Genomic DNA, 26,769 nt, shown 5'->3' with positions numbered 1-26,769 from the left:
GCACTTTGCATTTGTCCTTATTGAACGTCAGCCCATTTACCTCAGGCCATTTCTCCAGTTTGTCCAGGTCATTTCTGACCCTGTCCTCCAAAGCAGTTGTAACCCCTCCCAGCTTGGCATCAGCTGCAAACGTAATACGCGTACTTTCTATGCCGTTAGCTAAATCACTGATGAAGATATTGAACAGAACTGGCCCCAAAACTGGCCCATGTAGAACCCCACTTGTTAGGCCCTTCCAGCCTGATTGTGAAGCACTGATAACTACTCGCGGGGACTGGTTATCCAGCCAGTTATGCACCCACCTTACAGTAGCCCCATCGAGGCTGCATATCCCTAGTTTACTGATAAGAGGGTCATGTGATACTATACCAAGTACTTTACCAAAGTCTAGGTGTAGTGCATTGCTGTGCAGGGCGAGGTGAGCTGGGGTAGGGGTACCCCAGGAGGCTGGCGGGGGGCGGGGTCACATTGTGCCAGGCTCTGACCCAGCGTCGCTGGTTGCCTCCAGGGATGTCTCACGCCAGCCCGGCTGCCCCCCGGCCCACAAGGCCCAGGCAATAGAAAGAGACACCAGCATCCCCCCGAATGCACTGCCACTTAAACAGCCCCCTGGCCCGCACACCGGCCATCCCTGGGCTGGTAGGTGGTGGCCCTCGTCTCATGTCCCCAGCAAGGCGAGGCCGGCTCTCCCCTCCTGGGAGGGCTGGGGCTAATGAGAGCTGAAGCTGGGGCCTGCTGTGTGCTGAGCTGGGGCTTCTCCGCTGACGGGCCGGTGGCGGAGGGAGTCACACTGAAGAGAAATTGGACACTGGGGTATTTCTTTCCAGCAGCGGTATCTGTGCTGCACCGGCACGAGGCCGAGCACTGCTTGCACAGCCGACTCTTCCTGAGGTCCCAACTCGCTTACTCCCCAGCCGCTCATGCCAGAGCCCAGCCAGCACCACCCAGCCGCCCCTGTGCCGAGAGCACTGCCAGTGGTGGGCCTGGACAGCCAAGCCCACGCCTCACGGGTGGGCCCCGAGCCTGAGGGGCTGGTGCTGAGGTACAGAACCCCGAGGGCAGGGCACGCAGCCTCTACAGGCCTCCCAGGGCCCCTCCAGCTGGGCCCTGTGCCACTGCTTCCCCCTCGGCCTTGGGGAAAGCAGGGCCGCATGGGTAGCGTGGACCCGCCTCTCACTGCAGACAGTCTGCCCCCCGGTGTGGCATGGGCTTGGCCCCATTGCATGGGCACACTGGGGGGCTGTGCCACTTCCCATGACACCCAGCCCATGCCTGCTCTCCTGATGGGCTCTGCCCCACTCTCCTGGCACTGCAGATACCAAGGCCTGGGTCTCCTGCCACAGAAAGCCTGGCGTGCATCCTGTGCTCACTGCACCCGGCACCCCTGTTAGAGGTAGGCCCTCTCTGGCCAGCCTTCGCTGCACCGCGTTGGGCCAAAGTCGTGCACACTGCTGCTGGGAACCTTAGGGCCTTGGAAGCCGAGCACTCTCCAGGCATTGCGCCAGGCAGCCTCCTGCTGGGAGGCCCCTGGGGCTGGGGGTTGCTGGCCAGGCCAAGCCAGGCCAGGAGGTCCTGGAGCCCTGCTTGGCCACATTGGGCAGAGCCACGTGACTGCACTTGGCATGGCCCCACATGCCCAGGGCAAATCCTCTTGCGAGGGCGGGCAACGGAGCAAGCATAGCAGCCTCTGCCTCTTGCTAGATCCCGACCGCTCCTCCGTGAGGTTTTGACAGCTCATGGCTCTGCCCCCCCCGACCAGGGCTCTCAGGCAAGGCCTGAGGGAAGCACCCAGGGGTGCTGACTTTGGGGCACCTGGCCAGCATCTGTGGAACAACCGAGGCATGTCCTGGCCCCTGCCAATGGGCAAACGGAGCCAGCTGGGCCCTGTGGCAAGCTCTTGGCATGCTGACTGCTCCCAGGCAGGCTGCCCCCCCCTGCCCCTCTGCTCTGCAGGGATGAGGAGTCACATGCTAAAGGGCCAGGGACGTGGGAATTCCATGCATAGGCTGGGGCACAGCAAGTCCCTGACACCCCAGGAGCAGGCCTGTTGGAAGACCCGTCAGACAGCGTCAAGCCATGAGCGGGGGGCTGCAGTGAGTGGCCACGCTGGGACAGGCAAAGGGCAGTGACACGGTCACAGTCCCTCTCTGCTGAGCAACGCACATCAGTGCAGCTCCAGTGCCCCAGCCCAGCAGCGAGCGTGGAGGAAGGAGGTGTGGAGACAGCACTTGCTGCCCCAGGCCGGGCTCCCGGGGGGCCCAGGCTCAGGGCCTAGAGTGGGGCCATTTTGCGGGGATGGAGGAAGTGAGCCCCCAGGGCTGGCTGTGCACCACTCGGTGAATGAGTTCGTCCAAGCGGGTGGAGGGTGCTGTGCCCCAGCCCATGCTGGGGGCCAAGGCAGGGTTAAGTTTTTCAGTGCCCTTTGCACTGGAATCGCCTCCGTGTCCTGCCCTGCGCCGGCCCAGGCGCAATTCAGCAAAGGAGAAGTTTGGCCATCGTGTTCCCGGGAGCAGTGCAGGGGAGAGCTGCGGGCACCCGGGCTGCACAAAGAGCTACTGTTGTGGTTCCTGGCATCCTCCTGCTCACCTTGGCGACCGCCCACAGCCCGGCACCGCCCTCACGGAGCCAGGCATTGGGCCAGGCTGGCAGTGCACACCCATGTCCCGGGGAAAGAGGGGCCAGCCTGCCGCCTGACATGCAGGCTCAGCACCACGCAGCCACCTCCATCCCTGGCCATAAACATTCTCCAGTGCCGGCAGAGTGCAGCACCAGCCAGGCACCAGACCCAACAGCAGCGAGGCCTGGCAGCACCTGCAGGTCCCCTTGTCCGCCGTGCATTGGTGCTCCTCAGCATGGTACGGGGGGGCAGCGACTGGGCAGAGGCCCCTTCCCCAGGACGTTACTGGACGGGTAGCAGATCGCTGCACACCAACAGCGACCACGCCTTGCGGGGGCAGAGGGCACAAATGCCCAGGGCCAGGCTGCAGCATCACTAGCAGAACTGTACAGCTCTAGGCTGCGCTCAGGGCAGACTGGTCAGCACAGAGCCACAGGAAAAATGCTGGCGAGCCCCCCTATGCCGTGCTGAGCTCTGCCTCTGCCTCCCCCTGCACCGCGGTGCTGAGCTCTGCCTCCCCCTGCACCGCGGTGCTGAGCTCTGCCTCCGCCTGCACCGCGGTGCTGAGCTCTGCCTCCCCCTGCACCGCGGTGCTGAGCTCTGCCTCTCCCTCTCCCTGCACCGCGGTGCTGAGCTCTGCCTCTCCCTGCACAGCGGTGCTGAGCTCTGCCTCCCCCTGCACCGCGGTGCTGAGCTCTGCCTCCCCCTGCACCGCGGTGCTGAGCTCTGCCTCCCCCTGCACCGCGGTGCTGAGCTCTGCCTCTCCCTCTCCCTGCACCGCGGTGCTGAGCTCTGCCTCTCCCTGCACCGCGGTGCTGAGCTCTGCCTCCCCCTGCACCGCGGTGCTGAGCTCGGCCTCTCCCTGTAGTGTGGTGCTGAGCTCTGCCTCTCCCTGCACCGCGGTGCTGAGCTCTGCCTCCCCCTGCACCGCGGTGCTGAGCTCTCCTTCTGCCTCCGCCTGCACCGCGGTGCTGAGCTCTCCTTCTGCCTGTCCCTGCACCGCAGTGCTGAGCTCTGCCTGTCCCTGCACCGCGGTGCTGAGCTCTCCTTCTGCCTCCGCCTGCACCGCGGTGCTGAGCTATGCCTGTCCCTGCACTGCGGTGCTGAGCTCTGCCTCTCCCTCTCCCTGCACCGCGGTGCTGAGCTCTGCCTCCCCCTGCACCCTGGTGCTGAGCTCTGCCTCTCCCTGCACCGCGGTGCTGAGCTCTGCCTCTCCCTGGACTGTGGCGCTAGCATCCTTCAGACCTGGGCAGTGCGTGACCAGGAGCCTCCCCGTGGGAGTCCGTAGCTTGGGGCGCTTGGACGACTGTGCAGATGGAAACGGACAGGGGACCTTCTCCACTTGCTCTTCAAGCCCTAACCTAGACCTGAACCCTCCAGACCCTTCTCCTGCCACATGCACCTCCTGGGCCTGCTTCCTGAGCCCAGGGCAGCTCAGGGGCTTCACTGGCCCAGAGGGCACTGGGGCTGTGCCCACAACCCTGTCCTGAAGCCACTGTAGCAGGGCAGTGCCTCGTCGGGTCAGTCACTGCTCACACCGATGAGCCGCCTTGCGTGCCCCAACCCCAGTGAGGCCAGGGCACCTGCCACCGGGCCTGCCCGCCCAGGGGAAGATGCCTTTGCAGTGTGACCCGGCCCGGCTGGCTCTGTAGAGCCCACAGCATTGTGGGACTTACCTCTTTTTTCAGCACCTCACTCTCCACGTGGCGGAGGTTGTTCTTGGCTTGCACATACATCTCTGCCATGTGCTGGGCCTCGGGGGGCTCTGGGGCAGGGTAGCCAGGGGGAGGTGGGGGAAGCTTGGAGTTGGGGGGCGGTGGAGGAGGGGGAAAACAGGGGGGAGGAGGTGGAGGCCCCTCGGCTTCCCTTTTGCCGTCACTTGGCCGGATCTCCGGGTTGAGCATGTCCATGTACGTCTGCATGTCCGTTATCACAGTCTCAGGTACCCCTGCAGGAGAGAAGACCCCAATCAGGGCAGCTGTGCAGGAAGACGGAGGCTCCCCATCTAAAATCTGCCCACTGAGATAGAGACCAGGGCTCTGCCACAGCTTCTGCAGCTCCTGCCCTGGTTCAGCATGCAGCTCCCACCCCAGCTCAGAGTGCAGCTCCCGCCCCGGCTCAGAGTGCAGCTCCCATCCCAGCTCAGAGTGCAGCTCCCGCCCCGGTTCAGCGTGCAGCTCCCGCCCCGGTTCAGCGTGCAGCTCCCGCCCTGGTTCAGCGTGCAGGTCCCGTCCTGGTTCAGCGTGCAGGTCCCGTCCTGGTTCAGCTCCCACCCCAGCTCAGAGTGCAGCTCCCGCCCCGGTTCAGAGTGCAGCTCCCACCCCAGCTCAGAGTGCTGCTCCCACCCCGGTTCAGCGTGCAGCTCCCGCCCTGGTTCAGAGTGCTGCTCCCGCCCTGGTTCAGCGTGCAGCTCCCACCCCAGCTCAGAGTGCAGCTCCCGCCCCAGCTCAGAGTGCTGCTCCCGCCCTGGTTCAGCGTGCAGCTCCCGCCCTGGTTCAGCTCCCACCCCAGCTAAGAGTGCTGCTCCCGCCCTGGTTCAGAGTGCAGCTCCCACCCCCACTCAGAGTGCAGCTCCCACCCCAACTGGACACACAGCCGTGTAATAAATTTGTCCTGTGCACTGAGGCATGTGGAGATGAGGCGCACCAGTAGCAACACAGGCTGCTGGCTGTGGGTGTTGTGAGCACTCTACCAATCACTTGAGTGGCAGTCGACTCTGTCCTGGGTGGGCACACAAGCACCCAGCTTAGAGGGAACGCAGCCCACCTGTGCAGGCTAGCAGTGAGACCCAGTGACTGTTGGCGAGGGACTGGAGGGGGCAGCTGGGGAGGTGGCGGGTGTATTTGTCTGGCCATGCTGAGTGATGAGCAGCAGGCCTGTGAGTGGCATCAGTGGGCAAGCTGCTGGAGAGTTTATATCATCCTTTGCCATGCTGAGGCTCTTGCGTGAATTGAGCAGCACCCAGCCTTGTGCCCACCTGCTTCCCAGTCCCACAAAAGGCCCCATGAGCCCAGACTCACTAAGGGGGCCCACTGGTGGGTCCCTTTGCAGAAGCTAAGGCCTAAATGTCCTCTCACCCGGCCCCTCCCCTGCCTGCTGTCATGTCCTGTCTCATCTGACCTGACACTGCACCTGCCAGGATGGCTTGGTGCTGTGCTTCTCTGGGGCTGCCACCAGCCAGCAGTGCAGCCAGGAGGCTGCGTGTGGGGCCTGGCCCACGCAGGGTGTGCACAGTAGGGCTAAGACCACAACTGCAAGGTGCAAGCCACACCTGGGGCACTGGAGCACTCACAGCAGCAGCAGAAACCCTGCTTGGAAAGGCCAGGCCTGCCAAGAGCTGAGCACACACTGCAGGCTGCCCCTGCCTGGCTCGGCAATCAGGGCAGGTCAGTTCTGCCTCCTGCTCTGCCACCAGCTCCCCAGCCTGGCTGCACTCCTGGCCCCAACTGCCAGCCCCCAGGCTGCCACACCGGCTCCACTCCTGGCCCCACTGCTGCTGGCCTGACCAGGCTCCCAGTCACTGGCCCTCCTGCTGGGGCACTCCCAGCCGCCCAGCTCTCGGATGTAGGCTGAGTTCCCACCAGATGGCAGTGGAGCATCAGTCCCACCCGGAGTGGTTCAACACAGCCAAGGGCTGAAAGGCTGGAACAGGGCAGCTGCTTGCGCAAGGCTCAGCCTGGGCTGTCTAGCCAGGAGACAGGCTCCAGGGGAAGGGCCGGTGCATCCCCTGGCCCACCATCCAGACTTGCACTGCCACTAGCCCCTGAGGCTCACCCGGACATTGACTCAGGCCAAGGGGTGGTTTGATGCCCGGCTAGATGTCTGCTCTTGGGGGAGGTGGGGGAGAATGCAGGATCCAGGGCCTGGGGGTCCCGCAGGTTGGGCTGCAGCCAGAGCCTGAATGTCCACCCCACAATCAAACAGCCCCTCAGCCTTTGTCAGCAGCCACGGGTACCTGACTGCAGTGTAGACAGCACCTCTGCGACACGCGGCCTCAGCTCTGCTCAGCCAGGCCCTGGGGGCGGAGCTGTTCCTGTTGCTGTAAGTGGGGTGGGGGAGGGGTGTTCACCTGCTGCTTTTCTTTTTATCCTCCCTTGTGGGGCTGCATTTGCACGCCGGGTGTGAGCAGGGCCAGGGGGTTGCAGAGCACTGCTCCCCCACACCTGCCCGCTGCTCCCCTCTGAGCCAGCTGCTGTGCTCCAGACTGCTGAGCAGCCGCCTCGGGCGTGCAGAAGAAGGGAGCCCTTTGCAGGGTGGGACTTACGTGCGCCTGGGCCCCCGGGCTGGCTGCTCCTCTTCTCCCCCGTGCTGGACTGGCTGGAGGCGCAGGAGTCGTAGTTGGACAGGGTGCTGGTTGGCGAGCCCAGGTCGAAGTGCGCCTGCTGCGCAGACATGGTGGTGTTGGGGGAAGACATGCCAGAGTCAGGCTGTCGGCGCTCCAGCTCGGCCGAGGGGTCTCGGGACAGCACTCTGTGCTCCACGCTCTGCAGGCCAAGCAGTGCGGGCCGGTCAGGCACAGGGAAACACCATGCGCAGGGATGTACCGCGCAGCTGCAGGCCAGTAATGGGAGCTGGGGGTTCTCACCCAGCCCAGCAGGACCCTGCCCAAGCCCCCTGGAGAGACACGCCCTGCCAGGCCAGGGACTGTCACTCCCAAAAGTTTCTTAGCTGCTCCTCACTCTGCTGCCTGCTGGCCCCAGTCAAGCTTCAGAATTAGAGAGGGACCAAACCCAGAGGCCCCAACCTGAGCTGTGGGGACCTGCCCAGGGGACTTGCATGCTCCAAAGCCGTCCTGGAGGGAATCGAATGAACTGCCTGTCCCCACCTTGTGCTGCTCCCTCTGGGTGGTGCCTGAGCGTCCACAGGCCCAGGAGCTCTTCTCCCCCAAACGAAGGCCTCCTCCTGCAAGCACCCAGGCACCTCCCCGGCTGCCCCACCAGTGGGACCTGCAGCCCAGGGACCTGGAGCACCTGAAGCACAACCAGCCCGGCCCTCCCCTGCCCCACTCTCTCCTTGCTAGCAGGGCAGGTGCACAGAGTGTTTCAGGGATGGCGGCTCCCCCTTGGGCGGCCTGCAGTGAGAAGGTCCGACAGCGCGAGAGCCGTGGGCCAGAAAACCTGGGGAATGTTCACCTCCAAGTTTTAGACCAGCTGTTTTCCCAGGGGCTTGCGAGGTGCCCGGGTGTGGCCCAGGGCCGCACCGCAGCGGGTTAACAATTGGATGTATTTTCTGAGTGTGGAACCACTGCTCAGGTACGCCAGGGGCACAGCCAACGTGGGGCAAGAGGCTGAGGGGCTGTGTGCGCTCAGCTGCGCCACTGCAGCGCTGCAGGACAGGTTCCCATGGGCCTAAAGGAGAATTCTTGTCACCCCAGCACTGCACAGGGACGTCGCTCGCTCAGGTCGGTCGGGCGGTCGGCTGGACGGCCTCGCTCCAGGGACCGGCTTTGTCAGAGGGCCCATGCAGTGTTCTGTGCAGAGCAGCTCTCAGGTCAGCCAGACCCTCCCCAAAGATGCCAGCCCTTGGAGCGCCAGTGAGGAGCCTGCTTCTCTGCCTCTCCAGGCCCTGGCCTCTTGCCTGTGGCCCCACGGTGACGTGGGAGGACACCGAGATCCGAGGGGAATCTGCTGTTCCCGCACTAGCTGCAGAGGCCTGACAGCACTGGCCAGCTGCCTGCAGCATTGCTGGCTGCCCCTGCCCCTGCCAGCAAGCTTCCCCTCACCCCCGACATCCCATCTCCCCACCAGCACCAGCCAGCCAGTCCCTCGCAGCTCAGCAGCTTCTGAGTGCCGCTGGCTGGCAGGAACCCAGGTCTGCAGGGTGGGAGACCAGGCCCTGGTGCCAGTGGGCTGGGTGCCTGCATGCGAAGCGGGGGGCAGTGCCAGCAGCAGGCAGGTGCCTGCAGCCTCCAGGGGTACGTTGCCGGCACTGGCTGGGGGCACGCCGATCCCTGCTCTCGGCAGCCTCCTGTTCTGGGCTTGGCGGGGTGCCCGGCAGGGCGGGGCTGTAGGGAGCTGCACAGCCCATTGATGCTAGGGAAGGCACTTGGTCCAGCTGGCACTGAACCCTCCACCCCAGATGGGTGTCTGGAGTCAGACCTCAGAAAACAACGTGAGTTACAAATGCAGCCAGAGCTGCACCTGCTGCGGACTCATGCACCAGCCCCAGCTCCCTGCCTCTGCCTCCCTCTCTGCTCCAGCTCCCCATGCCCACCCTGCACCTGGGCCTCCGCCACCCAGGGTGCCCCAGCCACTGGGCCACGCAGCAGGCTGGCAGGGCAGGGGCCGCACCATGTTCTCGACGGTGCGGAGGTACTTGGCGCAGTGGCTGTGCCCGTTGTAGTCAGCCAGGTCAGCGGCCGTGTAGCCGTCCTGGTCTCGGATCCCCAGGCTGGCGCCGTTCACCACGAGGACCTGGCAGCACTGGAAGGAAATACAAGGAAGGGTTGGCAGGGGCACGATCCAGCTGGGGAAAGGTCAGGGCAGGGGCACTGCTAGACAGCCGACCCCAGAAGAACCTGATCTGCTTTCAGACCGAGGCGGCAGGGAGGTGGGAGCCTCGTGTGGTATGGCAGGACGGTGCCGTGGCGGGGGCTTCCCAGGGCGGGATTGTGCTGGGTGAATGGCAGGCTGGGCTGCTGCTGAGGTGGGATAGGCTGGTGCCATGGGAGGATGGGGCCGTGGTAGGATGGTGCCATGGAAGGGTGATGATGTGGCAGGGTGGACAGGTGCCGTGGCTGGGTGGGGCCATGCTAGGACTGTGCCATGGGCAGGTAGAGTGGTGCCATGGCAGGATGCTATTACTGCCCTCATCCTCTGATAGGGTTTTGTTCATTGGAGGTTTCTCACCACAGAACAACACCGTTCACAATCACACCCACCCTGGCTGCAGGCTGCACATCCTCCCTCAGCGCCACCCTCCCCAAGGGCAAAGCCCATGGCACTGCCCTGACCTCCAGCTCTCCGTTCTCAGCTGCGTCGTGCAACGGCGTCCCCCCCCAGTGATCAGTGGTGATCTCTCCCCCGTGCAGAAGCAGCCAGCTCAGCACTTTGGCATGGCCACGGCTGGCGGCGAAATGCATGGCCGTCGCACCGTCGGCGTCCTGCTCCGAGAGGCTGATGCTGGTGAAGCTCATCTGTAAAATGGAAAGAGAGGTCGTGAGGCCCAAGCCCCGTCCAGGGAGTGACATAGTGTGATGTAGTGGGGGATATGTGTGTGTGTGTGGCTCACAGAGGCTGTGGGGCTCCTGCTGAGGGTAACCCTGACAACCAGGTAACACCTTTGTACTGCAGACAAAGGAGGAGGTGGAGCCTGAGGGGTTTGAATTGGAACTGGGAGTTGGAAGCAGTTAGTCTGGGCTGGAGAGAGAGAGAGAGAGACAAAGGAGGGAGCAAGGCCCTAGCTCTGGGGGCCACTTGGGGCCTCCTCTCCCCTACATGGATTGGACTGTCTGTCTCTGCCTGCTGTACTGACGCTGTGCCCTGTTGGCTAATAAACTCACTGTTCTCCTGCTGAGTGAGAGTCACTCCCTAAAGATGGGGTGCAGAGCTTGGGGACCCCTGAACCCCATTACACTGGTGGCAGAAGTGGGTTGTACTGCACCCAGGGATGGAGCATCCAGCAGGAAATGATGGGGGCCCAGGAGGAAGAATGGTGGTCAGCAAGACCCAGGTGTGCTGACGGGCAGTGAGGTGCAGTTCCCTGAGGCAGAGAGGCCTGTGGCTGAACCCAGGAGATTGTGGTCCCACTCCTGGGAGACCATTGGAATTGGTCCCAGAAGTCGGAGGGGCCTACGACCTAACCCCCAGGAACATGTGACCCGCAAAGAGTCTGACACACCGAAGGGATTCTTCTGGGAATCGAGGGGTGCAGTGGGTATCGGCCTGTGAGTTTGCAACCCTGCTCAGCAACTCTGCTGTGAAGCTGCAGCGCCTGGAAACTGAATTGAGGTTAAAGGATGGAAACAACTGAGAGAAAGAGAGAGACAGCATGAATGTGCAATGGCAGAGCTGAGAGTTAAGGAAACTCCTGCAGGGGTGAGCCCAGATCGGGCCAGGGAACCCTGGACTGCATGGAGCTCTGAACCGAGTGGCCTGCCACAGCTCAAGGAGGGAAGGAGTGATTCCAACCCATTGTGTCCTAGTGGCCAGGACAGGCCTGCAAAGAGTTTTCCAGGCCTGGGCTGAGGAAGGTGCCTGTGTGTGTGTGCAGGAAAGCAGCTTGTCCTCTGGGAATAGCAAGTTATCTGTGAGAGAAGCTGCCTCACCGCTGGGCATGTCTGAGATCAGCCCAGGGGACTGAGACAGAGGAGAATGTCTCCAATTGTCTTGAGTTGAGCAGCAGCAGCAGCGGCAGCCTGGGGAGAGAGCAGAGCCTGCATCTGAAAAGGTGCCAGCGAGGACACTAGTCCATTGTCTGAGGAAGACTCCTCCAGCCTGTGGCTGCTGGAGAGGGAACCATGAAAGAGCATCCCAGGTGTGATTCTGAATCTAGCTATGGGAATGCCCCTGGGATGGGCAGTGGCATCCCTGATAATGACGCTGGTCCTTTGTGCGAGGAAGGTGCTTCTACTTCCAGGGAAGCGAGTTCTTTGCGTGAGCCTAGGGTGGCTCAAAATGGTGGTAAGGTCCCAGAGTTGGACCTGATTGTAGCTGAAGCCCAGAAGGAACTGCTTGTCGCTCAAGGGAGCAAGGCCCCTGTAAAGCCAAATGGAGGTCAGTTATTCAAAGGAACTCCTGAAGAAGGGGTTCCCCCTGGAGGTTTCCCTGAGCAGTCTGTGGTAACTGCAGGGAATGGGAGCAAGGGAAGCAAGGAAAATTGCTTGTCTGTAGAAGGCAGCAGTTTGTTTGGAGAGAAGTTTGTCTCAGTTCCTGATGGCCAGGACCTGCCTGAGTGTGAGACCACTGGCTGTGCTCTGGAAGGGTCCGGAGCAGACAGTGTAAAGGTTTCTCAGGATTTGGAAGTTGGTCCAGGTAAAGTGAAAGCCATCAGGGAATGTGAGCAGCCCTGTGATAACCAAGTGACTGGGTGTGACCGGCGTACTGGAAGTGTAGTCCTGACCCAAGTCATTTGCAGGAGAAGGCCGGCAATTCCCCATCTCCAGATGCTGGGAACACTTGTGTTCTTGTAACGGTCTCCACTTCTGATGCCATGGGGAAGCAGAAGTTGGAGGTGGAAGGACAAAGTAGCTGTGGGCCTGGTGGGCCAGTAAGGGGCAAGCAGGGATTCCTTCATGTGGATTCGGCATCTGGGACTCACAAAGTAACTTTCAGGAAGCAAAACTAAAAAGCAGCCCAGTAGCACTTTAAAGACTAACAAAATAATTTATTAGGTGATGAGCTTTGGTGGGACAGACCCACTTCTTCAGACTGGCCCATCCCACGAAAGCTCATCACCTAATAAATACTCTGTTAGTTTTTAAAGTGCTACTGGACTGCTTCTTTGGTTTGATAGTGTACCGACTAGCACGGCTTCCTCTCTGTTACTTTTCAGGAAGCAGTTTGGTATGCAAATTCCAGACTGGCTGGGAGCAGGAGGTCTTCCTCAGGATCAGCAATGGACTAGCTCTTGTTAGAAGGGAGGGCACACCCAGAGAGATCAGATTTCCACCCCACAGGGCAAGGGGGAAGGTTAGAACTTGATGGTGCAAAAAAAGGCCTCAGCCATTTAGCCCCAAAATGCCAGATTCTCAAGGATTTTACACAAAGATTGTGGTTTACCAAAGAGCAACGTAAATCTACAATTGCTCTTGATACTCACACTGATGTAACCAATGGATGCTGCTACCAAAAGCTGTAGAATTGTACCATGTACTGAATGTTTGGCAAGAACCATGTAACTTGTTAACATTGATGTAGAAGCACAAACTGTATGTTGAAGGAGTTTGTAATTCTGAAATATCACTGTTGTTCCTTGTCAGGAGTCTTGCAACCTCTCAGAAGAGAAGGAAGATTCCAAATCTATTGCGTGATATGGAAAGGGAAACTGAGGCACCCAACCATTTGGGTGGTCTGGCGAAATGCCCAGGGTGGAAAGCATTTGTACCTTCATTTACTGCACAGTGACTGAATTCCAGACATTTGCTGGAGCAGCTGTATGGACTGGTGGGCAGATGTGGAAGGGGCCAGCCCAAAGAGGAACTGTTTGATCTGCTGGTGCTGCAGCAGCCGTATGGGCTCTGCCTGCCCAACTTTAGAATGTGGCTGTATGATGGGGTTTCAGGGTCCCCCTGCACTGCACCCCGTCCGCTGGCAGGAGTGACACTCACTCAGCAGGTACAGCAGGAGGTTTATTAGGCAACAGAAGCCCAGTTTCTCACAGAAGTGACAGTACAGCAGCCAGAGACAGTCCTTCCAACCCGTCCTGGGGAGAAGACCCCGAGGGGTGCCCCTCTGGGGTGTAGCTTTCCCCCTCCTCAGCCTGGCTGCCTTCCAGCTCTCCCTTTTCCTAGCCTCTAACTGCCTCCCCCCATTCAAAACCCAGCTCAGCTCCTCCCTCCTCTTTGTTCAGGGCAGAGAGTTGTAGCCCCAGGGTCATCCTTAGCCACTGGGAGCTGCTGCTTGCCTCAGACATCCAGCCTGACTCACACATGCACTCCCCCAACTCCATCACAGGCTGATCAACCAGAGGCCGAAGCAGGAAGACCAACCAACCCAAGGGAACCAAGGGCACTCGCCTGGCTGCATAACATGAAAGGGGCCAATGTCAAGCTCCTGACATGGAACCTCCTCCTGCAGAACTACGACATAGAGGTGGTACACATCGAGGGGAGCACCGAGGGTACCTCCCCAGCCCTCGAGCGCGTGCAGTTACAGGAAGAGCGCCAGGGCAAAGCCCCTATTCTAACCCCACCCCAAAGGCAGCCAGACAGCCCCTGCCCCGGCTCAGACTGCTGTCCAGGGAGATCGCCTGCCGAAGAGCTGTAAGGGCAATGCCTGGGTGGCTGGAGGCACAGGCCTGGCATGGGCAGCACTCACCAGCCACACGATGACGGTGTTGTGGCCCATCTGAGCCGCTGCGTGCAGTGGGGTCATACCATCGTTGGCGCGCACATGGGGGTCTGCCCCACACTCCTTCACCAAGTACTGGATGACTTCCAGGTGGCCTTCCTGGCAGGCTAGGTAGAGGGGAGTGGCACCATTCTTGGTCTGGGCACTAACACCACTGCAAAAGAGAACAGTTGCAGCTGGGACAAAGGCTGTTTTCAATCCTCTGCACCCCCCCCCAAAGACCCTCACCTGGGCAAACACTGCTCAGAGTTACAGAGTCACGCACACTTGTCAGACGTGAGCTGGAGATGCTCCTGCCCTGTTTGGCCACACATCTTACAGCAGAATTTATATGACTCTATTGGCAATACCCCCGTGAGCCCCAAAGACACAGTCTCCAGTGTGCCATGAGTGTTCGGAAAGAACTCTCTCTGCCCCGTTGTACTACAGGAATACTGGGTACAGCCGTCGAGGCAGTGGCTCATCTCTCTGCCCCGTTGTACTACAGGAATACTGGGTACAGCCGTCGAGGCAGTAGCTCATCTCTCTGCCCCGTTGTACTACAGGAATACTGGGTACAGCCGTCGAGGCAGTGGCTCATCTCTCTGCCCCGTTGTACTACAGGAATACTGGGTACAGCCGTCGAGGCAGTGGCTCATCTCTCTGCCCCGTTGTACTACAGGAATACTGGGTACAGTCGTCGAGGCAGTGGCTCATCTCTCTGCCCCGTTGTACTACAGGAATACTGGGTACAGCCGTCGAGGCAGTGGCTCATCTCTCTGCCCCGTTGTACTACAGGAATACTGGGTACAGCCGTCGAGGCAGTGGCTCATCTCTCTGCCCCGTTATACTACAGGAATACTGGGTACAGCCGTCGAGGCAGTGGCTCATCTCTCTGCCCCGTTGTACTACAGGAATACTGGGTACAGCCGTCGAGGCAGTGGCTCATCTCTCTGCCCCGTTGTACTACAGGAATACTGGGTACAGCCGTCGAGGCAGTGGCTCATCTCTCTGCCCCGTTGTACTACAGGAATACTGGGTACAGCCGTCGAGGCAGTGGCTCATCTCTCTGCCCCGTTGTACTACAGCAATACTGGGTACAGCCGTCGAGGCAGTGGCTCATCTCTCTGCCCCGTTGTACTACAGCAATACTGGGTACAGCCGTCGAGGCAGTGGCTCATCTCTCTGCCCCGTTGTACTACAGCAATACTGGGTACAGCCGTCGAGGCAGTGGCTCATCTCTCTGCCCCGTTGTACTACAGGAATACTGGGTACAGCCGTCGAGGCAGTAGCTCATCTCTCTGCCCCGTTGTACTACAGGAATATTGGGTACAGCCGTCGAGGCAGTGGCTCATCTCTCTGCCCCGTTGTACTACAGCAATACTGGGTACAGCCGTCGAGGCAGTGGCTCATCTCTCTGCCCTGTTGTACTACAGGAATACTGGGTACAGCCGTCGAGGCAGTGGCTCATCTCTCTGCCCCGTTGTACTACAGGAATACTGGATACAATCATGGAGTCAGCAGAGTTCCAGCTCCCTGGCTTTCGAGACTAATAAATGTGTGAAACGGATTCTTCTGCCAAGTAAACCCCAGGCAAGCTTCTCTCCCTGGCCAGGCATGAGTGCCAGGCTGTCTCCTCCACTACTTCTTAGGGTAAGGTTTGCCTCCATCCCTTGCTAGCTGCTAGGTCTGGTTACATGGTATGTAAATAGATTCACATTTCCTCCGGGTTTTTTTGGAAGTAACTCCCAGGTGGGGAAGCCACCTTCCTTTCGGCATCTCTGTACAACAAAATGATCAAACAAAACAGCAGAAATGTAGCAATTTAAAGACTAACAAAATGATGAGCTTTTGTGGGACAGACCTACTTCATCAGATCAACAGCATTTCCAGTGCAGACTGACGTGTAAGTACAGAGGTCCAAAAAACGGTAATAAAAGCTGACACATCAAGTACATAGCACTGAAGGAGAGGGGTGGGGGATGTTAAATGTCTTGCCTGAGCAACAAAGGAAGGGAAGCATAATTGTTGCCTTTGTTCATATCAAGTGTTAACATGTTGAATTTGAATATGAACTCTAATTCACAAATTTCTCATGCAATCCATTTCTAAAGTCTCTGTGTTGTAAGACGCAGATCCTCAGGTTTTTAACAGAATGGCCCACTCATAAGCCGGTGGGGGAACACTCCAACTACTGCCATTTTGTTTTGGCGGAATACAGACTAACATGACTACCTGTCTGTTACGATTCAACAACATGATGTCAACCAAACGTACAGCTCCATGGAGCCACTGCAGCAATGAAATCGCTTCTGAGCATCCGCATTCTGCTGCTTGTGTGGGCGCTGCATGTCCTCAGCAGGAGCCTTGCTCCGACTGCACTAGCAGTGTAGAGCACTATGGGACGGCTGCCGAGAGCCAAGAGCACTTGACGTAGGTGGTATAGTGTTTGCACCAACACCGTGTCCCTCTGACTACACTGACCTGAGGCTGCTCACAGAGCCAAGTGGGGCGGTTACATTGATGGGAGGGATATCGTAGTGTGGACACCTGCAGAGTTAGAGCGACGTAGGGTGACTGTAGTGTACACCAGGCTGTTGTCAAGTATACTTGTCAGGGGCCAAGTATGAGATAATGAAGGAGGCTTTATGTGAGATGGTTCAAGTGAGGCAGCACTGGAAAGGTTGGGATTCACCCAGTACAGTTTTCCCATCTGTGTGTGCGTGTCAGTTTGGCATCTGAAGTGAGGAATATTGCCCTGTGGATGTGTATTTCATACTTGCTGCTTTGGGGTCACTCCCTTGCTGACACCTCAGGTCCAACTGTGGAGACACCAGATAGGGCTGCTGGCCCTCAGTGAGGGCAATCGGCTGCGAATGGCCTAAGCGGGGTCGGGGGTGGCTGCCCCCTCTGCAGGGTTGGAAAGCTCTGAACAAACCAGTAGCTGAAGTCCAGCCTGCCAGGGCAGGGTCCAGCACCACAACAGGGCCAGCTGCAGAGCCATGGTGCAGCTACTGCAGAAAGAGCAGAGCACAGAGCCCGGCTGGTGTCTGGGCAGGGGCAGAAGGAGGCTGCTGGGGGAGCCAGGGGACAGAGCCTGCTAATTTCAGCTTTAGCCCGAGGTCTTGCTGGAGGCACTGCTTGGGGAGGGTCTATTTTAGCACCTTTGGTGTCACACCAGGGCCCAGCCTGGCACTGGCTCCCAGGAGTGGGGCCACAGGACACCTGCTGACTGTGCCCAGTCTCCTCTGGATGGTGGCAGGCAGGAAACTGGGTGCAGAGGTGCCCCGCTGGTGCAGGGGTGAAGTGAGAAGCACCAAGTGCTAAGCAGGGGGCAGGAGAGAGGGTGATGGGTGCAAGGCTGGTAACCGCTCCAGCAAGAACAGGACCTGCAGGTGGTAAACCCGACAGAGCAGGAGCAGCCTGAGCTCCCCCTAACCGCCCTCTGGAGCAGCGAGGGCCCCTGCCCTGGGCAGCCGGCATGCGGCTTTAGCCAGGGGCTATTGCAGTGGGGCTGTGGTGACCTGCACCCAGAGCACAGTCCCACTCCCTCGCTGGGTGGAGCTGACCCCTGGCTGGCTGCAGACAGTGACTGTTGCTTGCTCCAAGGTGCTGGGCGCGGTGCACGGGAGGTCGCTGGGAACGCACCTGGGGGCTGGCAGGCTGCCACTTGGAAACTTGGAGCCAAGGTAGCCACGTTACCCTCCGGAGCAACCCCCAGCCCGCCCTCCCCCTCTGGCGCCAGCCCACACTGCCCGGCTGGCTTGGGGCTTCCTGCCCTCTGCAGAAATCACCCCCAGATCCCAGGCCCCTCACTACGGTTCCTTGTGACTGAGGGGCCCGAGGCTGGGTGTGCTCCAGCACAGCCGGAGCCCCCATGCCCCCGGTTCTGTTCAAATGCCAGCTGTGTCTGCGCTGCCTGGGCTGCGCCCACCCACCCGTTACTCAGAGCAGGGAGCTACCGCACACGGCCAGCTGCAGGCTCTGGATGGCTGATCCTGGGAAGGGCTGTGGGGCAGGGGCTGAGCCCGGCTCTCTCAGCTTGGCACCCAGCACAAGAGGGCCCAGCGGCGGGACGCAGTGCCCAAAGATAGGGTGCCAGAGCTGCCAGGCGTGTAACACGAGACTTGTGCAAACCCTCCAGCACCGCTGGTCCTGTGCATGAGTGCCTCGGAGGTAGGGGTGTCGCACACCCCCGGCAGGTCTACCTGCAGCCGGTGTGCCCAGGCACGCTCCACCCATTGCCTTCCTCACTAGCCACCCACCACCCCACCATGCTCGCTCCCTTATGCCTTGCCGGGCTTTGCCGGAGAGCAATCTCTGGGTGAGCTGGTCCAGCACCACCCACTGCTCTGGCAGGCCCTGGAACCAGGGGCATCACTGCTCCCCTTGCCAGGATAAGGCCTTTTTCTGTAGCCATCTTGCCAGGCCTGGAGCCATGTGGTAAGGCAAAAGCCTAACACCTTCATCTCCAGCCAAACCAACACAGCTGCTGCCGCCAGCTGAAAAGCAGCAAGTCCCAACCTCACGCCAGCTGCGCTGCACTAAAATAGCATAACGCTGGGCTGTTAAGAAGGAGATCCTGTTTTAATGGCACCCACTGCCACCAGATCCATAAAACCCACTGCCACAGGATCCATAGCACCCACTGCCGCCAGATCCGTAGAACCCACTGCCACCAGATCTATACAGCCCACTGCCACCAGATCTATAGAACCCACTGCCACCAGATCTATACAGCCCACTGCCACCAGATCTATAGAACCCATAGCTATCGGATCCATAGCACTCACTATCAACAGATCCATCGAACCCACTGCCACCGGATCCATAGCACCCACTGCTGTCAGATCCGTAGCACCCACTGCCACCGGATCCATAGCACCCACTATCAACAGATCCATAGAACCCACTGCCACCAGATCCATAGCACCTACTGTCACTGGATCCATAGAACCCATTGCCGCCGGATCCACAGCACCCACTACCGCTGGATCCATAGCACACACTGCCACCAGATCCATAACAACCACTGCCACCGGATCTGTAGCACCCACTGTTGCTGGATCCATAGAACCCACTGCCACCAAATCCATAGCACACACTGCCACCGGATCCACAGAACCCACTGCTGCTGGCTGCCCACTCCCGTCACCTGACACAGGCTGCCGCACCATGCACACCACTGTCAGCGCGTGCACACAGCACCTCCCACCACCTGACACAGACTGCTGCACCATGCACACCACTGTCAGCGCGTGCACACGGCACCTCCCACCACCTGACACAGACTGCTGCACCACGCACACCACTGTCAGCGCGTGCACACGGCACCTCCCACCACCTGACACAGACTGCTGCACCACGCACACCACTGTCAGCGCGTGCACACGGCACCTCCTGCCACCTGACACAGACTGCCGCACCACGCATACCACTGTTAGCGCGTGCACACGGCACCTCCCACCACCTGACACAGACTGCTGCACCACGCACACCACTGTCGGCGCGTGCACACGGCACCTCCTACCACCTGACACAGACTGCCGCACCACGCACACCACTGTCAGCACGTGCACATGGCACCTCCCACCACCTGACACAGACTGCCGCACCACGCACACCACTGTCAGCGCGTGCACATGGCACCTCCCACCACCTGACACAGACTTCCGCACCACGCACACCACTGTCAGCGCGTGCACACGGCATCTCCTGCCACCTGACACAGACTGCTGCACCATGCACACCACTGTTAGCGCGTGCACATGGCACCTCCTGCCACCTGACACAGACTGCCGCACCACTCACACCACTGTCAGAGCGTGCACACGGCACCTCCTGCCACCTGACACAGACTGCTGCACCACTCACACCACTGTCAGCGTGTGCACACGGCACCTCCTACCACCTGACACAGACTGCCACACCATGTACCCCACTGTCAGCGCATGCACACGGCATCTCCTGCCACCTGACACAGACTGCCGCACCACGCACACCACTGTCAGCGCATGCACACGGCATCTCCTGCCACCTGACACAGACTGCTGCACCACGCACACCACTGTCAGCGCGTGCACACGGCATCTCCTGCCACCTGACACAGACTGCTGCACCACGCACACCACTGCCAGCGTGTGCACACGGCACCTCCCACCACCTGACACAGACTGCCGCCCCATGTACACCACTGTCAGCGCGTGCACACGGCATCTCCTGCCACCTGACACAGACTGCTGCACCATGCACACCACTGTTAGCGCGTGCACATGGCACCTCCTGCCACCTGACACAGACTGCCGCACCACTCACACCACTGTCAGAGCGTGCACACGGCACCTCCTGCCACCTGACACAGACTGCTGCACCACTCACACCACTGTCAGCGTGTGCACACGGCACCTCCTACCACCTGACACAGACTGCCGCACCATGTACCCCACTGTCAGCGCATGCACACGGCATCTCCTGCCACCTGACACAGACTGCCGCACCACGCACACCACTGTCAGCGCATGCACACGGCATCTCCTGCCACCTGACACAGACTGCTGCACCACGCACACCACTGTCAGCGCGTGCACACGGCATCTCCTGCCACCTGACACAGACTGCTGCACCACGCACACCACTGCCAGCGTGTGCACACGGCACCTCCCACCACCTGACACAGACTGCCGCCCCATGTACACCACTGTCAGCGCGTGCACACGGCACCTCCTGCCACCTGCCACAGACTGCCGCACCACGCACACCACTGTCAGCGTGTGCACACGGCACCTCCCACCACCTGACACAGACTGCCGCCCCATGTACCCCACTGTCAGCACGTGCACACGGCACCTCCCACCTCCTGACACAGACTGCCGCACCACGCACACCACTGTCAGCGCGTGCACACGGCGCCTCCCTCCACCCTTCTGTGCGCCCCATCACACCTGCTGCAGGTGGCCTGGCAGGTGCCAGCCCAGGATATGCCCACAGAGGGCCCAGATGTGGGCAGCACTTATGTGCTCTTGCATTTTTTTTATCATTTTAAATCTGTTAATTAGCTCACCGCTACCGGCACTTGCCCAGATTAGCTGCTAATGGAGTGAAGAGGCCATTTAAACCCAATTCCCCAGCAATCTGGAACGGGCTAATCTGCGCAGGCTCTGCTGTGCGAGGGGTGATCCGCATACTGAATGTGTGAGTGAACTTCTTTGTCATATGCTGCTGGCCCCTGCAGCCCTCTTGCACGTTGGTTTGCTCTGCCCGAGGGGCACCCACCCCCATGTCGAGCTGCACTCGAAGTGGTCCCCGCTTGTGGAGGTCGTGGGCCATGGGCACGGTGCCATTCGAAGCTGCATGGGGCCTGACTCTAACCTTCTGCAGGTACAATTTCTTTGGTCTCCAAGTGCTCTGCGCAGGTGGGGGTGACAGCAGAATCTGGCCTGGGAGCACTAACTCACATGTTGTGGTCCCCGAAGGAAGCACCAGGCACGTGCTGGGCTGCTCTGAGCATGGTCTGAGTTGCCGGTCCCCGCTGGTGGACGTGAGCTAGCTGGGCGCACCAGCCAGAGGTGCTGGAGGAAGAAAGCAGGGTCACGGCTGGGCTGAGATGCTGAGAAGGGCTCGGGTGAAGGAGGCCCCTGCAAAGGGCCTGGGGGAAAGGCACATGGCGCCCATTGCCTGGCACAGGAACCGGTGCTTGAGCCTCCTGTTGGAAGCACCACGGAGCTGCCCACAGCTCACCTGCAGCCTGCTGGGACGCAGATGGGCCAAGCAGCGATACGAAGTGCATGCCCTGCCCTCCACTGGGCAGATGTCCAGCTAGGAAACAACCACAGCAAACCTTCTGTGTGGGCAGGAATGGGCCCCAGCTTGGGACCATTGGCAAAGGGACCTTCTCCTCCCCAGGCAGTGGTGAGAGGACCCTGCGCTCACTGCGGGGGAGATGGAAGGGCCCCCGTAAGCTGCATGCTGCTGTTTTCAGCTTGGCCAAATGTGCTCTGGCAATCCCCAGACGGCACTGGTTGCAAGCGGCAACTTCACATCTGGGGCAAAAAGTACCCAAGCCCCTGGCAGGAGCTGGTGCTGCGCTGGGCTGGCTGAAACCTGTTTTCCCCAGGGGCAGAGCAGGAGGGACAGCTCTGGGGGCTGCTTGCCCAGGGGCACTTCCAAGCTCAGGCCTGGGGGCGTGTATCTCCCAGCCCAGCAGGCCTTCTGCCAGTCAGATAAGCTCTGTCTCGCCTCCCGCTGCCTGGATCACAGCCCACCAGGAAGCCATTGCTCAGGCCACCTGCTCCCTTGTGCAGGGGCGTGCGGGGCTAGGGGCCGCCAAGGCCGCACAAGGGACAGCAGCGCATGTGTCTGAGCTGCAGAATCGGTGCACCCCAGGACTGCCAGCTCCACCGCACCGGTAAAGGGCTGGGTGTGCAGGGAGCTTGGCAGATGCTTGGCCATGAGCCTCCCGCCCCAGCTCCCAGGTCTGCCCTGCCAGGGGCTGCTGTCCGTGGAGCACAGGGCGGGGGTGAGTCCAGACCAGGCTGCAATGGGAAGGACGTGAGGGGCGACTCTTTAGCCTGGCACAGCTGTGCTATGGACAGGCTGCAATGCAGCATCTGTTGCTGCAAGAACCACTGAGGCAAGCCAGGACTGGCTCCCCAGCCCAGCCAGAGCACAGCCTGTTCTGCCCCAGCCCCAGCCCCAGCCGGCTCAGAAGCAGCGAGCTGACTGGCAGCTCCTGGCAGGGCCTGCCCAGGTTCTGAGCCCCACACTGGAGAGAGGCTGCACAGCCACCCACGCTCCCTGGTACCTCGCTGCAGCCACTGGCGGTGCTCTGGAGGACAGGCTGGTGCAGGGGTCTCCAGGGAGTGATGCCCAGCCTAGCCCTCACCCGGTCCCGCGACGCAGGCTTGTCCTGTCTCTGCACAGGGCGATCTTCCCCCTGCAGGCTCTGGTAAGGGCAGCCGCAGGGCGAAGCGGCATCGAGGTGCAAAGGGGCCCCGGTGGGAACCACAGACCCAGCTCCATTCTCACTGTTTCCAGGCGGCTCGTGTTACTGCGCCGCCTTTGCCAGCCCAGCGTGGGAGGCTGAGCCAGGCCCTGTGCTCAGCACTACTGAAGCTGAGCCCAGCGCCGGGGCTGCCCTGCCATCTCTGGCCTGCACCAGATTAACCTCTGAGGCCACAATCCCCCCACAGTCCCCCAGCTCCTGGCCAGGGCGGGCGAGAGGCCTGCTGCTGGTGCCACGCCTGCAGACACATGCCAGGCCAGGCCAGGCCACTGTCTGGGCTGCTGCTCCCTGGGACGGGCCAGCTGTCCCTAAATGTGCCCTTCCTCTGTCCTACCATTTCCCGGGGCTGTCGACAACCCCTTCCCGCCCCAGCTTCCTGTTCCCATCTCGGCCGTGCCAGCTCCTCGGGCGCCTGCTGGCTCAGAGGGGCAGAGACCAGGGGCACACAGAGGGGAGGCAGGGAGGGGACCTGGGCTTATCCTCTGCCGGGGCTGTGTGCCGTGTCCCCGCACCAGGCCCCGGAGCACACGGCCGCAGGTGGGCCAGCCAGGGGTCAGTGGCACCAGTTACCATGGCGATTACAACAAACAGTGTGGCGGGGTCCAATCTGATTAAGAATTAACGAACAGCCTGCGGCTTGAGCCTGGGCCAGCGAGAGGGTTTAGCACGCGCAGATTAGGGCCGGCTGCGCAGAACGGCCTGAGACCTGACGCAGCGCGCCTGGTGACCGCCACAGCGCGCCAGCCTATTAATAACGTCAGCTCCTGGTGCTGAGACTACTAATTCCACTCATCCCCTTGTTAACGTTTAATGAGGTTTCCAGGCAGGCCCAGCTCGGGGACAGCATGCGGGCGGCAGCTGGCTCCTGGCTCCAGGAGCTTCCCCCACTTCTGCCAGGGCCCGGCTGCTTGGCTGTCTCCTCAGCCGAGCGGGGCAGCAGCCGCTGGAAGCCAAGGCTCGGTTCAGGCGCACGGGATGGGTTTGTACGCAGCAGCAGGTGCCTGTAGGAAAGTGGCCTTTAGAGACACCACAGGCAGAGCTCCTGGGCCCATGGCAGCTGCTGAGGCCAGGGGGGCCGGCAGGTCTATCTTGCAGCTCAGAACTCTGGCTCCTGGGCTCAGACATTGGCCAAACACTGGGAGCCAGCCACCGCTTGGAGGGCCAGGAGCTGCCCTCCTCTTGGGAGAGCTTTCCCTTGTGGCGGGAGGTAGAGGGAAAGGTGGCGCTGGTGCCCCCAGCACGAGGAGACCCTCCTGGGTGCTCAGTTGGGAGAAGCTCAGTGGCAGAGCTGGCCTCACCCATACACAACGTATGCAGCTTTGTAGGGCACCCGAAAATTTGGGGCACTGCTGGGCCTTAATGTGCATCCACCCACCTCTTCCTGGCCCTGTTCTGTGGCCCTGCCTCCTCCAGAGAGGAGCTTGTTAACGACCGGTGACAAAGGCCCGTCAGACCACTGAGCAGAGCCTGGCCCTGTGAATGAGCTGTTCCTGGGGTAATGAGCCACGTGCTGACCCCAGGTGTGGACCGTCGACAGGACCTGAGGCTAAAACGTGCCTTAAAGTATTTCACTGGTGTGTTGCTGCCGATCACTTCTCTAGCCCCGACCCCTCCCCGGGGCACCACTTTATCAGTGCTGCGGAGGCTCCCACACACCTGAGGGCAGCTCTGCCCAGCAGGGTGGCTTTCTGGGAGCAAAGCGCATTTCTGGGCTGGCCCAGCAGCCACCTAGCTCATGCCCATCCCCCACGGGCACCTCACTCAGCCCTGGCGAATGAGACATGAGAAGCCAGACTCACCACCACCTGCCATGGTCCTGCTGGCGACGGTGGTGGGGCTGGCAGAGCCCCAGGCCCTGGCACAACCCACCAGCGGAGGGTGGGAGCACCTCACCTGCGCTACCAATCGCACACCACAAAGCACCATTCAGAGAGCTGCCGCCTGCGCCCACGTGTTGCTCTCCCATGGCCTCGGTTAATCCCCCCAGTGAGCCGTGGGAGAAGCTGTCTCCATATGAGCACTTGTGTGGGTGGTGTCATGTGAGGGAGGTGATTCAGACATCAGTTCTGCTGACACAAGGTGGGGTGCAGCCTGGGGGGCACCCAGCAGAGGGGGCCGTGTCCCTGCCCATGCTGGCTAACTGCCATGTCCTGCAGGAGCTGCCCCACGTGGGGCTGAACCAGCCTGGCTGTCCCTTGGTGGAAGCTTCCCCGGCGTTCCCTGGCCAGCTCCCTCCCTAGGCTGGCTGCATCTTGAGGAGGGACTGCCTGCTGCTTGGTTTGCACCAGCTGCCTGTTCATTTCACCAGGTTCCTGGGGTATGCGAAGGGGTAACTATCATATCACCGCCTGGGGCACCAGCTCCACACCAGTCAGGAGTTCGCAGGCCTCTGCCATGCCACATCCCAGTCCCAGGCTAGCTCTGCCAGTCACTGGTAATCTCTCCTCACACTGAAGCTGTGCCATATCCCAGTCACGTTTGGTGCCCTTCTTTGTGCTTCTCCCAGTTTTAACACGTTTCCCGCCAGCACTGCATGCAGCATCCAAGGGGGGCAGGTACCGTGGATTTGCATTGCGGCACTATGACATTGACTGTCTCATTATGCACCTGTAGCCCAAGGCCCAGTGTGCTTCAGGAGCAGCCCTGGGAATGGCAAGTTGTAGCATGTTGGGAGAACTTCCTGGTTCCCAGCAGGCTGCACCTGTGCCCCCAGCAGGTCTCAGCACTGACTGAGCTGGGAGCAGAGAGGAGGCTGCTGCACTGCAATCCTGCGCTCCTTGCAGAACAGCGCCTGTTCCTGGTGGTTTGCCTGGGGGTCTGGTAAGAGGTGCACACACACTGACACACAGAGCAGAGCACACAGGAGAGCCCCAGTGGTGTAAAGTGTTCTCAGGCTCCCCCTCTGCTGAATGACCACCAGCTGGGCTAGTGAGCCGGGGGCTCCTAGCCCTTTCCTAAGGTTCCTACCACTCTGGGAATGGCGGTAGTGTGCCCAGCACCTCCCATGCACGGTGCCTGTTTCCATTTGCTTGGAGCTTTGTCACACTACAACCATTTGGGCTCAAATTTTCCAGACTAGGTGGCTGCCTCAAGCTGATTTTTGAAGTAAATTTCAGCAGACTCAGTCCTCCACATCCATGTCCTGTCTTGAGTGCCGGGGACAGGACCGCATGGCCTCTCGCGGTCCCAGCCAGTCCTGCAGGTCTGTGATGCCACGAAAAAGGAAATAAAAATATGGGCGGTTGGTCAAAGTTAAAACATTCTTCCAGCCATTTTGCTGAGCAGACCCCTTAAAAGCAGCGGGGCAGGAGGTGAGGACAGGTAATTGCCCTGTGTCCAGGAAGGCGCCTTGCACATCCTTGTAAAAATCCATCCAGATGTGGCCAGGTACCGAGCTCTGAAACTCAGTTCCCAGACACCCTGGCAGCATGGAGGAGGAGGAGGAGGAGGAGGAGGAAGGAATCCACTTGAATGCAGAAGGTGGGGCAGAGGCAAGGCCAGGTGGGCCCTAGGTATAGCCTGGAGGGCGCAGGACTCAGGATGTGTGTAAACAGGGTGGGGGGATGGTGGGAGCCAAAGGGCCTGTAGCCACAGGAGAGCCTCCTGCCCTGAGCACGGAAGGGAATGAAGGACTCCCAGAGCCCAGCACTGCCTGGCTGTCTGGAGAGCAGTGTGGCTCCTCGCCCTCTTGTGAAGGTCTACACAGATGATAAAAACCTTCTACTGATACCAGTTGCTGATTCCCTCGAGTGCAGAAAGGAGCATTGGTTCTGGCATTTCCTAGCTTGACTGCTTGATTTTGCAACCCTCTAACAGCCTTTGGACGTAGCTTCTGTTTGCGGTGGTTGCTCCCCAAGGAGACTGGGACTGCTGTGTCATGCCTGGTAGCTGGCGTTGTGGCTCCCAGAGATAGAATTTCCAGGGCTTGTAATGGAGCCTCACCTCGGACAGTGAGCAGAAGGTACTGTGAGCTCAGCGATCTTACCTGGCAGTAAATTATTAATGGGATTTCTTAACTAACGGCAGCAGGTGCTCACAGCAACAGTAACCGCAGGAGGAGCATAAAATTAAATATAAAAGGGCTGTGACTAAAACCCAGTTAATTAAGAGGCTACTTAGGAGGCAAAGCTCAGGGACCCTTCTTCTGTTGAGTGAGGCTTTGG

General features: G+C 60.3%; 1 protein-coding gene across 2 annotated transcripts in view; it reads right to left on the bottom strand.

Moving 5' to 3' along the window:
* ESPN (espin) overlaps nucleotides 1-26,769 on the bottom strand; it is a 96,920-nt gene that overhangs the window by 53,337 nt on the left and 16,814 nt on the right. For both annotated transcript variants that reach the window (XM_074975563.1, XM_074975562.1), the window contains exons 3-8: nucleotides 13,594-13,780; nucleotides 9,570-9,752; nucleotides 8,908-9,039; nucleotides 6,932-7,101; nucleotides 5,867-5,868; nucleotides 4,294-4,595 (exon numbers count right to left, since the gene is read on the bottom strand). In XM_074975563.1, coding sequence (XP_074831664.1) covers nucleotides 4,294-4,595; nucleotides 5,867-5,868; nucleotides 6,932-7,101; nucleotides 8,908-9,039; nucleotides 9,570-9,752; nucleotides 13,594-13,780 — 976 coding nt within the window. The remainder of the gene's footprint in view (nucleotides 1-4,293; nucleotides 4,596-5,866; nucleotides 5,869-6,931; nucleotides 7,102-8,907; nucleotides 9,040-9,569; nucleotides 9,753-13,593; nucleotides 13,781-26,769) is intronic.

Source organism: Carettochelys insculpta, chromosome 23 (assembly GCF_033958435.1).
Source record: "Carettochelys insculpta isolate YL-2023 chromosome 23, ASM3395843v1, whole genome shotgun sequence".
NCBI lineage: Eukaryota > Metazoa > Chordata > Testudines > Carettochelyidae > Carettochelys > Carettochelys insculpta.
The sequence above is the reverse complement of the archived record's forward strand: the minus strand, read 5'-3'. Positions and strand labels throughout refer to the sequence as shown.